Source organism: Musca autumnalis, unplaced genomic scaffold, assembly GCF_047663935.1.
Source record: "Musca autumnalis isolate F117 unplaced genomic scaffold, ASM4766393v1 scaffold_3, whole genome shotgun sequence".
Lineage (NCBI taxonomy): Eukaryota > Metazoa > Arthropoda > Insecta > Diptera > Muscidae > Musca > Musca autumnalis.
The window spans coordinates 111,758,981-111,775,060 of NW_027411866.1; the positions used below are offsets into that span (position 1 = coordinate 111,758,981).

General features: G+C 33.4%; 1 protein-coding gene across 2 annotated transcripts in view; it reads right to left on the reverse strand.

Annotated features, from left to right (window-relative positions):
• Positions 1-8,221: 8,221 nt before the first annotated feature.
• SK (small conductance calcium-activated potassium channel) overlaps positions 8,222-16,080 on the reverse strand; it is an 877,735-nt gene continuing 869,876 nt past the window's right edge. For both annotated transcript variants that reach the window (XM_073973813.1, XM_073973828.1), the window contains one exon: positions 8,222-8,400. In XM_073973813.1, coding sequence (XP_073829914.1) covers positions 8,376-8,400 — 25 coding nt within the window. In that variant the 3' untranslated portion in view covers positions 8,222-8,375. The remainder of the gene's footprint in view (positions 8,401-16,080) is intronic.

Consider the following 16,080-nt stretch of genomic DNA (forward strand, 5'->3'; position numbering starts at 1 on the left):
TTTGTTTAGGTGGATGCACAGAATAAATGGCGTAAGGAAAATCTCCAATATTCCACATATTAGTGAATATTTAACGATGGAAAATTTCATGTCATATGACATTTACATATAGTGTAAACTACCCCTTAGTATGACCTTCGACTAACTACGAATAAATTACTTATTGCCCCATACAAAACTCTGCGAGCGAACGACGATTTTTTCTATGAACGACGAATAAATATGTCTCATCCCTAACAAATGAGAGAATTTATAAAAAAACTTATGACATGTCTAAATTCAAAAATTAAAAAATTTATTGAAAACACAAATATTTTCAGAAAAAAAGAGAAAGATGAATGAGAAGTAATAAACTAAACCTTTTATATAGATGAAAATGGAAGAAGGTAGTGTTTCATACTTAATCCCACACACATTTCTTGTCCATTAGTTTAAAATCGCAATAACTGAAAGTCTGTATACACAAATGTTGTTTTTACATGTCTCTCTCCTCAATTTTTAAAACAGAAACAAATAAAAAATGCATTGAAAATACCAAATTTTTTACAATTAATGGAAATTATCAATGAAAAGTGTATTAAAACATGTAAAACATAGATTTGAAAGAAAGATTATTGTCCGTTCTGTTTAATTTACTGTATATTATGTGCGCTTTTGCTTAAATTTCCTAAAAAAGGAAACAAGAATTGAGAAAGAATAAAGCATCTTACTACGAATGGTGTCGAGGAAACGGGTTAATTAGTGTACGAACAACGTAATTCAAACGCTCGTGGGAACATGCTATTAGAGGTAGTTTACAGTAGCTACATTGAAATGATGGCCTTCGCCTTAATAAGGCAAAAATAAAAAATAATTTCAGCATGAGCCAGGCTGGGATTCGAACCTGGGTCTCCGACAACTGAGTGTCAAGGTTGCCGGCGTCTAAGCGTTCTAAGCCACCATCAACTTGTCAAAACTTTAGTAGACAATAATTGATGATCAAATCAAAAATAAAAATCTTCTGATATAGAAGAGCAATTACTAATGATGTAGGAATAAAACTTACCATAGTATTTGTAAACATTGAAAAATGGGATTACCAAGCAGGACTATAGGAAAAGTTTGGAGTTTCAATTAACTGACAAAATTTTTCGCATATACATTTATCTAATGAAGTGCGATATATGTACTAGTTTCCAATCTTTGCCTTCGTCTGCCACAAAAACAACATCCTAATACACCTGAAGATCGGCTTTACCACCCGTGAAACGTAGTGTAATGGTTGGATGCGTGGGACTTCGGTAGACTCCTAATTTTTCAATGTATCTCTAAAGGCCTTACAGCTCAACTCGAAAGACAATTAATTGAAAAATGTTTCCTTTGGCCGCCATCAGACCATCTGCTTTTTCACATGTATGACATCAGCTATTCTGTATATTAGTATACCCTAAGTGACAACATACATATGAAAAAGCAGATGGTCTGATGGCCGCCTTTATAAATTTTTTCATTTGACAGATTTTCCCTTTATAAAAGTTTGGTGTTTAGGCGCAAGGAAAATCCCCAATATTGCACACATTAGCGACTGTATACCCTGCGTTGAGTACATGCATGATTGTCAAAAACCCAAAACTTGCCTGTGTGGCGTCCAGACAACTGCAAAAACAGTGGTAAAATTATGAATTAAAATCGATTTCTTTAACCCTACTGTCTGTGAAAAAAATGATGGACAGCTGGGAGACAGCCGACAAATGTATGTATGAGTTAGTAAATCAGAGTTGTATTTCAAGACAAATTGTCTGGTGTAAACGCCTAGATAACGATGGAAAATTTCCGGTCGAGTTTCCCAATACAGAAATTTCGTAAAATTACTTTAGTATGGAACTCGATCTAAGAACGCCTATTTTCATGAAATTATTTCATTGAAATCGCTTTTGTGTGGACCGGGACTATTGCACACATTGGCGGCTGTATAAGATGGAAAATTTCAGTACATATGACATTGATAGATCGTGTAAACAACCTCTTACCAGTAACGACTTAAACAGGAACGCCATGTTTATTTTGTCAGGTTAATATTTTTTATGAGGATTTAGCTCTGTTCCAGAACTAAAAAGTTTTTAAAATTTTTACCACTTTTACACATTTTGTGTTCCCGTACACAAAATTTATATGAAAATCGTTTACGACTTTTACAACTTTTACGACTTTTACCACTTTATAGAGTACGGGAACAGGCCATTTATTTGACGTATTTGAATTTGTTATATCCAGTTATATATAAACGTACTATTAAATCTAATTTACATTGGCACCCACGTAAAATGAGTATTTGGGGAAAATACGCAACTTATTTGACAGATACTCAATGGAGTTGACAACACAAATGACGTATTGTTGTTAAAATATTGTCAAATTTAAATGCGAATTTAAGTATCTCCGCCTTAAGTTCTGTCCAAGTGTGAAAGTCATAAGAAGCATGACATTCTTGTTGAAGTAAGAATCTACTAATTTTTACTATTTTTTCGATAACATAAAGGAAAAAATGTTATCGTAGTAAAAAGTAGTAGCTTCTTGCAGGTTCTGGAATGGAGCAAGTTAATTCTGAGCATGAACATTATAGCCAAATTCTGTTTTTCAGATTGAACACGTGTTTACGTTAAATTGAATGTCGGAACGAAATGTCAAATATAAAGCCAGGCGAAGAATTCTAAAGTTGAACAAATTTTAACATTGTCGCCTGAAGCCAGGCTTTGTTGTGGTCTGTGATATTGAAAACAGTACAAGTTCACTTTTGCGCTTTGAGGTGAGGCGTGGAATAAGAAAGTGTTACATCAAATAATGTCAAACGTCAAATTTGCTCACAATAATGCATTACTGTGAATTGCTTGTTTACATTTTGTATGTGATTTTATTCACAATAATCAGCTGTTTTTGGCGTGACACCTTATTATTCCACCATGGTATTGCCCCATGATCTTTAAGCGGGGTACACACGATCAGTTTTGACTGTCAGTTTTGCTCAAATAATCGGTTGCTTGCCAGTGTGGACGTTCACTTTTGTCAGTCATTAGGCAACCACAAAATACTTTGTGGTTGCTAGATGGGTGGACAGTTATCGATAATTCCGAAAAATTGACAGTCAAAACTGATCGTGTGTACCCCGCTTTATGTTGTATGGGTTAACCTTATTTATGAGGATATTTGACGTTTGCGCTATGGCATTGATATTTGAAACCCAGTGGGTTTATTAAATCCGGTTAAGTGCAAACAGGGTGTAAGTAAGAACCATGGTGCAATATATAAAGTGGAACCATGATGAATTTATAACATGGCGTAAAACGGTCAAATTGTTTGGTATTGTGAACAAATTGTATGGAAACGCAAACAAACATTTTGACAGCTTGAAGAATTTTCGGGCCAAATAGAGTTGTTGCTGCGTTCATTACGTGACCGGAACAGTAAGACCAGCTGATTTCACTTCAATAATTGTTATTGTGAATAATTCGTATAAAAACGTAAACAACAACTTTGAGAGTCTGCAGGACTTTCAATCAAAATAGTCTTGTTGTTGTAGTTTCTGGTTTACCTTATTAATTGCATCATGCTTTTGACCACTGTCCTTGCCGCTAGATATACCCTGCGTTTACACATGACAGGACAGTTGAGTTCATGTAATGATTTCAAAAACCCAAAACTTGCGTCCAGACAACTGCAAAAACAGTTGTAAAATTATGAATTAAAATCATCGATTACTTTTGTTTTCTGTTCACATATTTTGTTTTTGTACATATTCTTTTGTTTTCAGCACATTTTAATTATCATCTCACCACTTTTTCACAAAAATGTCAAAAATTTGGAAGCTGGAAGACAGCCGACAAATGTATGTATTTGTTAGTAAATAAGAGTTGTATTCTAAGATAAACTGTCCTGTGTAAACGCCTTTGTTCTGTTCATTTATGTGCCTGAGGTTACCATTTCTTACCATTTTTAACCTGCAAAGTGTTCCCTTACTTTAAAAAGCATACAATTTAGAGAGCTGTTCGCCACTTTTACCGTTTTCTTCCACTGTTACCATTTTTAAAAGTAAAGGAATAGACCACTGGTTAAGAAGAAGAACATAAATATGAAATATTAGGTCTGTTCGATAACCCAAAAATTAGTACAAATTTGTACCAACTTTTACTAAAAGCTGTCCGATAACAAACTTGTTTAGTAAAAGAGAACTGAGAAGTACTTGCAAATACTTTTTACATGCGAAGTTATTGAACAGACCCATTATGTTTGTTCGAAAACCTGCAAGAAACCAAGGCATATTTATATAAGGTATACATTTACAAAAACAACATTATTGTTATAGAAAATTTAATCCCAAGAAGATATTGAATAATGGGGCCGTTCCATGGTACAATAAGGAAGGTGGAACAGGTTCGAAAAAACGATAGAAATTCAACCCTACACGTATGCCTCAGTAACGTCTCTCCACCAATTTTACTCTCTCGAAGCTAAAAATTTGCAGATTGTTATCGAACAGCAATTTGTAAAAACTTGCAAGAAGTCAGGTGATTGGAAGAAGAAGATGTAGGCGGAAAAGATTAAATAAATAAATAATAAAATAAAAAAGTAGTCACCACAAACTACAAAAAAAGTTAGTTTATTTACATTATCGTTTTCCATAATTTATTTAATAATTTTTCCTTTTTTTATTTCTATTTATTTTAATAACCAAGCGTTTGTTTATGTTTTTGCCAAGAAGTCCGCCACAAAACATTCGAATTTAAATCAGCTGATCAAACTTGCAAGTTCTTACAAGAAAAATTTTCCTTGCAAAAACTTGTAAACAAAACTCTCCAAAGCTCTCCAAAATTCTCTCACTATTGTCTCCAAATTAGCTCTCTTTAACTTTACAAGTTTGTTATCGAACAGCATTTTGTAAAAGTTTTTACAAATTTGTACAAACTTTTGGGTTATAGTACGTTTATATATAACCAGATTTAACAAACCCACTGGGTTTCAAATGTCAATTCCATTGCTTATATTTCAAATAAATCCTCATAAAGAAGGTTAACCCTGCAAAAGGCTATAATATAAACATGACCTTATCGCAAAGACCTATTTTTTGTCATTTTATCCAATTCGTTAACATACCGCAAAAATGAATGGAACATATGTAACTATTTGTATTCACATATACATCGAAACACGGTCAAAAACTTATTTTCAAATTAAGTTTGATAAATATATTCTACAACAGCTCTGTAATTTATTTTGAAAACATTTTTAATAGTTTTCAAAACAAACACATACACACAAAATAAAAACTTCAAAGACGGTCACACTCAGATGTAAGCTCTGTTATACCTTTCTATATATACATATGTACCATGGGTCGTTCTAAAAATTTTCTCAGGAAAAACATAAATACAGTTTGAAAATCCTCTAAAATAGAACAAATTTGAAGCAAAATTTAAATATAAAGCATTTACGATGAAAAGAAGTATTTTATGGTAGCAAATTTCGAAGTTTCAAATTTCATGAGTAGACCCTATTACATTCTGAAAACCAAATTTACAAAAAAAAAGTAAAAATACAGCCGATTGGCACTTCTACCTTATATAAGTCTTGTGCCAGACTATGAAAATGTTCAAGAAAATGTTTGGAGCTTATGGGTAAGAAGGGAGAAAGGGAGCTCCTTCACCGCCGCTCTCTCCTAAAAGCTAAAATATTTTCATGTGTTATTTTCAGTGTCTGGCACAAGAGTAAATGTACCTTGCAAGAAACTACTAATCTTTACTTGGCGTTTACACAAGACAGACTGTGTGCAAATCCAACTCTGATTTACTAATACATACACATGGTACAATAATACAGGTAGCATTATCATGCCAGCTGATGGTAACATAATGTGTCAATTGCATTGAATTGATGTAAAATTTTGACATCTTATGTTGCCAACAATTGCCGATGCGGCTACCTGTGTATTTGTACCATGTACATACAAACATATGGTCTGTTCCAGTACTGCAAGAATCTACTAATTTTTACTATTTTTTCCGATAACATAAAGGAAAAAATGTTATCGTAGTAAAAATAGTAGCTTCGTGCAGGTTCTGGAACAGAGCAATAGTCGCCTCGGCATTGTCTGGTAATTTTCGTAGACAGAAAGCATGGATATTTTTGAACAAATGAAAACAAAACTATTTCAAATAACAAAAAAGACAACAGTACTGGGATGCAACAAAACAAAATATATGAACGGAAAACAAAAAGAAATCGACGATTTTCATTCATAATTTTACAACTGTTTTTGCTGTGTTCTGGACGCCTACGTCACACAGGCAAGTTTTGGGTTTCTGACAATCAATACATGTACTCAACTGTCCTGTCATGTGTAAACAGATTCTTGCAGTTCTGGAACACACCAATTTTTCCTTTATAATATCGAAAAAATAGTAAAAATTACACTGTGCAACATTTTCAAGGTAATTTTGTGCAAACAACTGCTATTGCGGTATTTATGAAAGCACAGTCTCAATCGACAAAACCCCTATTTGGGTTTTGTGTTGTTAGATCGGGTTTAGATTTTATGGCCTCATCCAAACATGGCTAAATATTGACTTTTTAGAGCAAATCGAGGCAATATCTCTGAAACCAATTCGAATCTAGTTAAGACCTCTGAAGCAAATTTATAGATAAGAGCATGAAGAAAATATTTGGAGAAATAATCATTTCGAAAAACTGCAATTGTTGCCTCAAAATGCATAACATATCTACAATTTCATTTATTTCGTATATTTCGCACCATACCTCCAAAACTGTTGGATTTTTCATTAACTTTTCTTTGAAAGAAATATCCACTGGAGTGTATTACAAAACTATTCAGAACATTCCTTTCTTGTAATATGCCTCTATCACGCTATTTCTACATTTTTCAAAGGAAATTTAATAAATAAATGAACAATGGATTGAAATCCAAAATATGAAAATAAACACGTAATATGAACATAGTTTGAAATACGTTTTTTAGAAAGTATGATATGAAATACAGCCTAAACAGCCAGAAAAAGTAAAGTTTCAGAATCTTCTGAAGAATTTCTGAGCACATACATAGTTTAGAACATTTTTTGCGAAAGTTTATTTGGTTCAAATCCTAATAGTTTAACTGCTACTGACCATAATTCCAGAATTTATGTAAACTGGCACATATATTAAGATTTTGATGCGCTAGATTCAGTTTTACCTAGTTCTTTAGTTTGACACGTAAATTCTTCTGCTTTTGGGCTACAATATTAGCTTTATTCCTTTACTTTTTTAATGATAAGGGTGGTAAAAGAGAAAACTGTCAAAATTGCTCAAAATTACTCTCTCATGAACATTGTTACCAGAAAAGTAAAGGAACGGAAAAATGGTAGATCTGGCAGCAATGTCAAAAAGAAACATAAAAAAAATAATTTTCGTCTTTTATTTCACAGTTTTTAATTTAGTTTTGTCATAGTTCGACTTTTTCTTCTGTTTTTCGTCCATTTTCTTTTTCATTGTGAAATAATCGTCATACAAAAGTCGAAAAATCAGTTCTGCCATTTTTTACCTGCAGAAAATTTGCTGGTAGCCTGTGGTAGAAGAGAAAGCTATTTTCGCTCTCTCTCCACTCTCACTCTCTTAAAAATTGCTTCCAGTTTTGCCACTTTTCGGTGTTAAGGAACGCTTTGCAGGTTAAAAATGGTAACCTCAGGTAAGTAAAGGAACACAGCTATTGCTGAAGACCGCGAAGTAAAATTCTTATTAGTTTATATGTATTGGTCTGTTCCTTTACTTCTGAAAATGGTAAAACCGGCAAAAGTAGTAAAAGTTGAAAACTGCTCCCATATGAATTGTATTGTGTCTGAAGTAAAGGAACGCTTTTCGAGTAAAAAGTTGTAAAACTTGAAGATTCTTGAACGTAAAGGAACAGGGCTTATATAGTGCATATATTCTTGCAGTTTTGGAACAGACATATAATAAACGTTTTTCACTCCGAATTATTAAGATATTAGGTGTGTTCGTTTACTTAACAATTTGTACAAATTCAGTAACTTCTTGTAATCGGCGAAGGTCTTTTGCATTGTACTCTAGAGTAAACGAACAAAATCCTGTAACAATTTGCACAAATTTTGAGTAAACGAACACACATATTATTTTATAAGGAATTCAGTTTTTTAATATGGATATGGACTTAAAAAATAAATAGATTAAAATAAATATAAATTAATAAATGTGTGTTTTATTATAATTAATATGTATTTATATATGTATGTTAATAAATAACCAAATGTTCATTTTTCCACTGTTGCTACTGAGTACATTCCAAGTACATACGGCCAGCTATATGAAGCTTTCAACATAATGCAGGTGTGAGATTAACGTTTCATTGAACGAGTCGGTCTGTTAAAACAAATAAAATGAACATGTTAAATTGAAAATTAAATTTTAAATTATTAAAATTTTAAATAATGCGTGTGAGAAAGAAAACCTTTATGGTGCATCGAGTGTTATTAAGAAAAATATTGTCATTGGGAATTAATGGAAAACGTTTGAGTTTGACATAACCAACAAAATACATTTATGTACTTTACAATAATAATAATATTTAAATAATTTACAATATTTAGGTAGAGTAAATATTTTTGTGAAAGTGTGGTGTCTTATAAAAAAGAAATTGTGAAATATAACAAATTATAGTAAAGTCTGTTTGTTTGCTAAAAAAAGTAATTTAGTTTAAATTTAAGTGAATAAATGCTAAGCTATTATGAAGGAATTGAAAAGGGTTTTAAATAAGGGCAGGTTTTTACCAAGAAGTACAGTCGGACCTCGATTATCCGTGATGGTCGGGACCGGAGGCATTACGGATAATCGATTTTCCCGGATAATGGAGGCAATACTTTTATTCAGTTTTTGAACATATTTTTAAGTAAAAATGACATAATATTGTACAATAATATGAAGATCTGCAATTTTTATTAAATTTGCTACGGTAAACCAAATTTTAGAAGATACATAATATCATCATCATCAGATTCATCTGAATTGACTCTGTCCCATGATTTATGTGATGCCATAAATATACAAATTGTGTAATACGGGAGAATTTCAAGTTTTCGTTTGTTTACCTTTTCTTTGCTTAATCAGATTAATTGGAAAGTGTGTTTTTACTCCCGGGAAATGAAGTTGATAACGAAAAATAGAAGAATTGGAAAAAAGTCCAACATTTCTTTTCTATCACGGATAATGGAGGTTCCCGGATAATCCATTCACGGATAATCGAGGTTCAACTGTAATCATTTAATGATAAACACAGGAAAGAGCAAAAATAATAATAATTGTTCCACAAACATCCCAGAAGGGACGAAAATCTGCAAAAACTAAAGCAGAAATGTCAAAAATCAACGTATGAAATAATAGGTTTGTCTGGTTACCTTAAAATTTGTAACAATTTGTACAACTTGTTGCTGGAAGCCGTCTGTTAAAACAAAACCCAGTAAAAGAGAGCGGTTCGAGAGAGATATTTTGACAATTCTTTTACTGAAACTTTGCAAATTCGTGCTGGACAAATTTCTTCTTGCAACTCTTATTCTTCCCTATAACAATCAATAATGTGTTTCTGTTTTTAACAAAACAAAAATTTTATGCTTTCTTTGGTTCCTTTAATGCCGGACAAATTGTTCTGTTTTGGCAAATCAGCTGATTGCTTGCAGATTTTTGCAGGGAAAGTGTCTGATTACTTTTTACATGTATCTTGCAAAAGAGAATAAAAACTCCTTAATGGGGTTTCTACACGGTATGTTTTATGCGTAACTACTGTCACTTTTTACAAATCTGAATTTTGTACACATGGCGAGAGCCATACATTGTATGCATCAAAGTGATATGGTTATACAAATGCATTTTTACGAATAAAACGCGCTCTATTCTCGTCTGTACAGCAAAAGGAAAACAGCTGTTTCGTTTGTTCGCAATATAAAAAACGAAAATAATATAAAACTATTGAAAAATAAAATTTTGCTGTGCACAAGGAATTACATATGGACGAAAAAACAGTGACAGTTGATATGCATAACATGTATAAAACATATGGTGTAGAAGCCCCATAGCCAGACAGACCTAAAACAGGCCATAGCGCAAACGTCAAATAAATCCTCATAAAGAAGGTTAGCCCGGCAAGCTCTAATGCAAACCTCGTTTTAAACGGCCACCTGATTGAACTCCATCATGCATCATGTTGAAAATCGTTATTATTGTGAATTGATTATATGAAAAGGTAAAAGTTGTACTTTTTATGTGACCTGTTAAATAGACCGTACTTGATTGCACCAATCAGATGCCAACAAACATGTTGCTAGTGATAAGGTTATTGCCCTCAATATGTCAAATTCGTTGTTACTGTGAATTAATTTTATGAAAACGTAAACAGGCATTTTGACATCTTGAAAACTTTTCCATTAAAATGGAGTATGTGCAGTTTAGCTGGATTAGACGTGACATAACCATAATGCCATAACGTGACATAAACATAAATACCATAATGCCACAACTGTTTTAGACCATATCAATCAGCTGATTAAACCAAACCTATGGAAATCAATGTATTCAATTAGTAGTAACTTAACATAATGCCATAACCATAAGAAACCAATTGGGTTTTGGTTTTCTATGGTTATGGCGCTATGGCTATGTCACGTCTAATTCTACTTTTATGTGATACAACAAAGTGTTCAATCACTGACCTGCTCTAACTGTTAAAAGATTAGGATCAATTAAGGACGGGAGTATGTACAGTTTTGTAGACAAACTGTGAGTTTTATTATTAAAAGTATGTCATTTGTAAATAATAAAATATAAAGTGTTTGTCATCAAGTGAATGCTGTATTTTTCTAGATAAAGCGTGCTTACGATGTACTCCTTCACCCGTGCAACAAGAACTTGAACAAAAACAAAATAGGTGAACGGAAAACAAAAGGAAATTGAAGATTTTCATTCATAATTTTATAAATGTTTTTGCAGTTGTCAGGACGCCTACCTTACACAGGCAAATTATGGGATTTTGAAATCAATACAAGAAGTCAACTGTCCTGTCATTTGTAAACGCAGGGCTACTAACCGATAATTTTAACAAGAGCATTTAACAGGTCACATAAAAAGTACAACAGCAACAAGAAAATCCTTCAATCTGTCAAAATGTTAGTTTACGACTGCATCTGTATGAATGTTATTTAAACATGCTTGGTAGGCTTGTTGATCTGGGGGTTCTCTCTAGATCAAGTAAATCCCTCCTGGCATATCTGAGTGGGGGAGTCCTATCCACCATATGGTGATTAGGATGGCTCTCACGGTAACAACCGATCAAGCACAGAAACGAAGGCATGTCATTGTGTTGCTATACTGGAAGAATCTTGGTCTACTCATTTAGATTAGGAGGTACCCTTTAGTAGTTGTTAGGACGGCATTCTGACAGGTTTGAATATTTTTTCCATAGTGTTGCACTTATATTCGAGGATCATACTGGCTTCGCAAAAAATATTGCGTTATATGTTGTCAACAAGATTTGTTCATCTGCACCCCAAGTGATGTCCGCTAGGGACTTGAAAACCTTGTTTCTACACATCAGCTTGTCGCAGATTTAATTTTGGAGTATTTTGTGGTCGAAATTCTGATACCAACGACCATGACACTCAATTGAGTGCTCACCTCTGAAATCCATATTTACATATCCTGACGACAAGAACGTACAATCAATCGCATGCGTTAAGATTTCAATGCCGTCTGGAGGGGTCGAAAAACAGCATAGGTAGAGGTTAAATAGTTCTGGCGATATCTCTCCACCTTGGGGAACTCCCTGTTTCACTCTACGGGGCTTCGACTTCTTGTTCCTGAATTCCACGTACGACTGGCGTCCCCACATGCAATTGATTATCCAACGTTTCTAAATTGGCCGGCTCGATGTCCTCAAACGGAGGGTTACTCTTCTATCGCACGGCTTGCTCTTGTTGAGTCCACGAGTAATATGTGTGGAGATGGCGTGTGGCGCTGTTGTCGTACTCTGCTGCTTACGGAACCCATGCTGATGATCGGCAACAGGAAAGCTATTTCTGACACTGGGGAGCACTAAAGCCTCAAGGGTCTTTGCTACGGGCGACAAAAACGATTCACCGGGCAAGGATGCCAGCCTGCATGGCTTCAGTAACGGGACCACCCTGTCCATTTTCCAGACTTGGGGAGACTCCCGCCACATCCAGATGTTTTAGCGTTACCATGGAGCTCCAACAGAGACTAAATAATGTTTTCTGTGAAATTCAAACCTTATACCGAAAATAGGGAAGTACCGTCCTATGAGGGCTATATCAAAACGTGGACCTATGTCCAGAATTTTTGGTGGAGAATCATAAATGCCAATTTAAGCCTAAGATATAGAAACAATACCAAAATTCACCTATACCAAATGGAGGCTATACCAAAAAGTGGACCTATGTCTATAAACCATTTTTGGTAGAAATGCTTTTACACCTCTGTAGTGCGATTCTCTAACTAGTTTTTTGAGATACCGACAATTGTCGGTAAAATTAAAATGCTTATAATTTCGGTAATTACCGATGTTTTTCGGTAAGTTGGCGATGAATAAAAAGTAATCGTAAGGTTCTAACGATAACAAGAGTGGTGTCAACTTTTATTTTAACTTTTCATTCATAATTTTGCGTTTTAATTTTACCGATTTTTGTCGGTAACTCAAATATGTCCTAGAGAATCGCGCTACTGGAAACTAATACAAATGCACTGTTTGTGGCCTCACGCATACGACTCTCTCGTTCTCTCCACAAACAGCGTGTGCGTTAATGCATTGCTAAAATTAAAAATCATTAAGTCTGTCTGGTTACTTTCCCAGCAAGAACTTTCTCAGAGAGTAAGGGGTTTTTATTCTCTTTTGCTAGAAATTGTAAAAAGTAAACAGACACCTTCCCAGCAAAAATCAGCAAGCAATCAGCTGGCTTGCTAAAACAGAACAATTTGTCCGCCAATAATGGAAGCAAATACGTTCTATTTTATTAAAAATAAAAAAGAAAATGAAACAAAAAAGTATTTTTCCACTTTACAAATTTGTTCTCCATAAAACAATACAATTAGACTATGATATTTCCACAATAATTTTTTTTTTTTAATTTTCACAAACATAAATCAACCACAAATTAAAAACAGATGATTGATTGGTTTTCAGGAAGAAGAAGAATTGCTAGTTGCTGCTAGAAGAAATTTGTCCAGCAATAATTTGCAATCTCTCAGTGAAAGAACTTTCAAAATGTGTCTCTCGAATCGACCTCAATCGCAACAATTGGTACAATTTGTTACAAATTTTAGGGTAACCAGACAGACCTATTGAAACAAGCGACAGCAGAACTTTCTTCATTGACTTCTGAACGAAGACTGAGTGCTGGTTTTGTTGGTAGTTGTAATTCATACATCTACTTTATATAAATGTGCCTTGGTAATGACTCATGTTGGAATAAGAAGGTGTTACATCAAATCATACCATACGTCAAATTTGGCCAAAATAATGTATTATTGTGAATTGCTTGTTTACATTTTGTATGTGTTGTTATTCACAATAATGAGTTTTGACAACTAGTCTGATAATCAGCTGTTTTTGCCGCTGTATCGGTATTATTGTGCCATGTAATGACTACATATGGTCTGTTCCTTTACTTCTGAAAATGTAAAACCGGCAAAAGTAGTAAAAGTTGTAAAATGCTCCCATATGAATTGTATTGTGTCTGAAGTAAAGGAACGTTTTTCGAATAAATGGTGGTAAAACTTGAAGATTCTTGAACGTAAAGGAACAGAGCTATAATGACACAATAATACAGGTACTACACCAAAAACAGCTGATTATCATTCTAAAGCTGGGTACACATTGTCAGTTTTGAATGACAGCTTCGTTGTTGCTTGCTAGTGTGGCCGTTCATTTTTGTCATTCATCCCGCATGGTGGAATAATAAGGTGTAGCGCCAAAAACAGCTGATCTTCTTATCAGTTGTCAAAATGCAAATGCATGAATAAAATCACATACAAAATGTAAACAAGCATTTCACAGTAATGCATTAGTGTGAACAAATTTGACGTTTGACATGATTTGATGCAACACCTTCTTATTCCACCATGTTCATCACGCAAACCGAAAAATGATTTGTGGTTGCTGGACGGTTTGACAGTTATCGATAATTGCGAAATATCGACATTCAAAAATGACAATGTGTATCCAGCTTAAGTGTCAAAATTCATTATTGTGAAAAAATGACATACAAAACCTAAATAAGAAATTCACAGTAATGCGTTATTGTGAACAAATGTTGGCGTTTTGAGCAACTGATGGAACAGCTTCTTATGCTTGGTTTACATTTACGAAATCCACTCGATTTACACTGTCAATTCCTTTGCGTATACGTCAAATGAAACTCGTCTGAAATCCATTGGATTTCATTTGACATTTAAGCAATGGAATTGACAGTTGAAATCGAGTGGATTATTCCGCCATGGACTTTATGAAGTTTTTTTTTTGTTATATAACACTGTGCAACATTTTCAAGGTAATTTTGTGCAAACAACTTCTTCTGCGGATCTTATGAAAGTACAGGTCCAGTCAACAAAAACCACCTTTGGGTTTTGTGTTGTTAGATCGGGTTTAGATTTTATGGCTTTGTCTAAACATGGCTAAATATTGACTTATTACAGCAAATCGAGGCAATATCTCTGAAAGCAATTCGAATCTTCTTTAAACCTCTGAAGCAAACTTGTAGATTAGAGTATGACGAAAATCTCAAAATACATGATATATCTGAAAACTCTGTACATACATTATTGGTTAACTTATCTTTGAAAAAATTAGCCGCTTGAATGTTATTCACATGTCTTCAGAACATTCCATTCTTGTAAAATGCCTCTATAAATCAGTTTTAGCATATTTTTCAAAGACAATTTGATAAATATATCAATAATGCATTGAAATCCCAAATATGATATAAAACAGGCAGTGTGAATATTGTTTGAAATGTATTTTGTGAAAAGTATTGCTCGGATTCGGAATATGCAAGAAGCTACTAGTTTTTAAAACGATAACATTTTTTCCTTTATGTTATCGGAAAAAATATTAAAAATTAGTAGATTCTTGCAGTTCTGGAAAAAAGGGAAAAAAGGTTCGTTTTAGCCCAGTTAAAAGGAGGCTGTAAAATCCAAACACGATCTAACAACGCAAAACCCAATTAGAATTTTGTAGTCTTAGGGCCTGCTCACGATGTCGAAAGAAAATGAACGCGAACGAAAAACACCTAAACTTTGCTTTTCATGATAATATGCACTTTGTTTTTGATTCGAAACAACTACAAAATTTGAAAATCATACACGACTTAAGTATTTTTTCTTTCGTTTTCATTTTCGTTCCACATAGTGAAACAGGCTGTTAATATGTACTTTCGGAAAATGTCCATGATAAGTTGTTTGCATTTTCAGTGTTGCACAGTGTAAATTGGATCTTTACAAAATTAATATAAAACCTGCTTTAAAAAAATTACTTTAGAAAATATGCCTGTCCGTGTACTCGATAATTTGCAATAATTATTACAAATGTTTTGACAGTTGTATAATAAAAAAGTTGCTATTAAGTGTGTTTCAGCAACGTTTAGTAAACATGATCAAGTAAATGGACAAACCTATTGTTAAGCGGAAAGCTTTGCCTTGTAATAAACCAATTGATAAAAATAAGAACAAAACAAAAACCTTTAATATCCATATTTTATTATCTTTTTGTCACCTAAATAGAGTGAGAAAGAAAGGACAGAGATAGACAGAGGGAAAAAAACATAATTTTCGTAATAACATAATAAACAGCATTTTTTATTTAATTTTTTTATTAATAACATTTTTCTTTTTGTTTAAATATTTACAGAGCCTTTTTTGTTTGTGAGTGTATGTAGTTTTTATTGTTGTTGTTGAGTTATATACTATTTTTATTGCATTTGTTTTGTCTAGTTTTTTTTTTGTTTTTCGTTTCATTATAAATATTGTTAAGAAGCCATTGTTGGG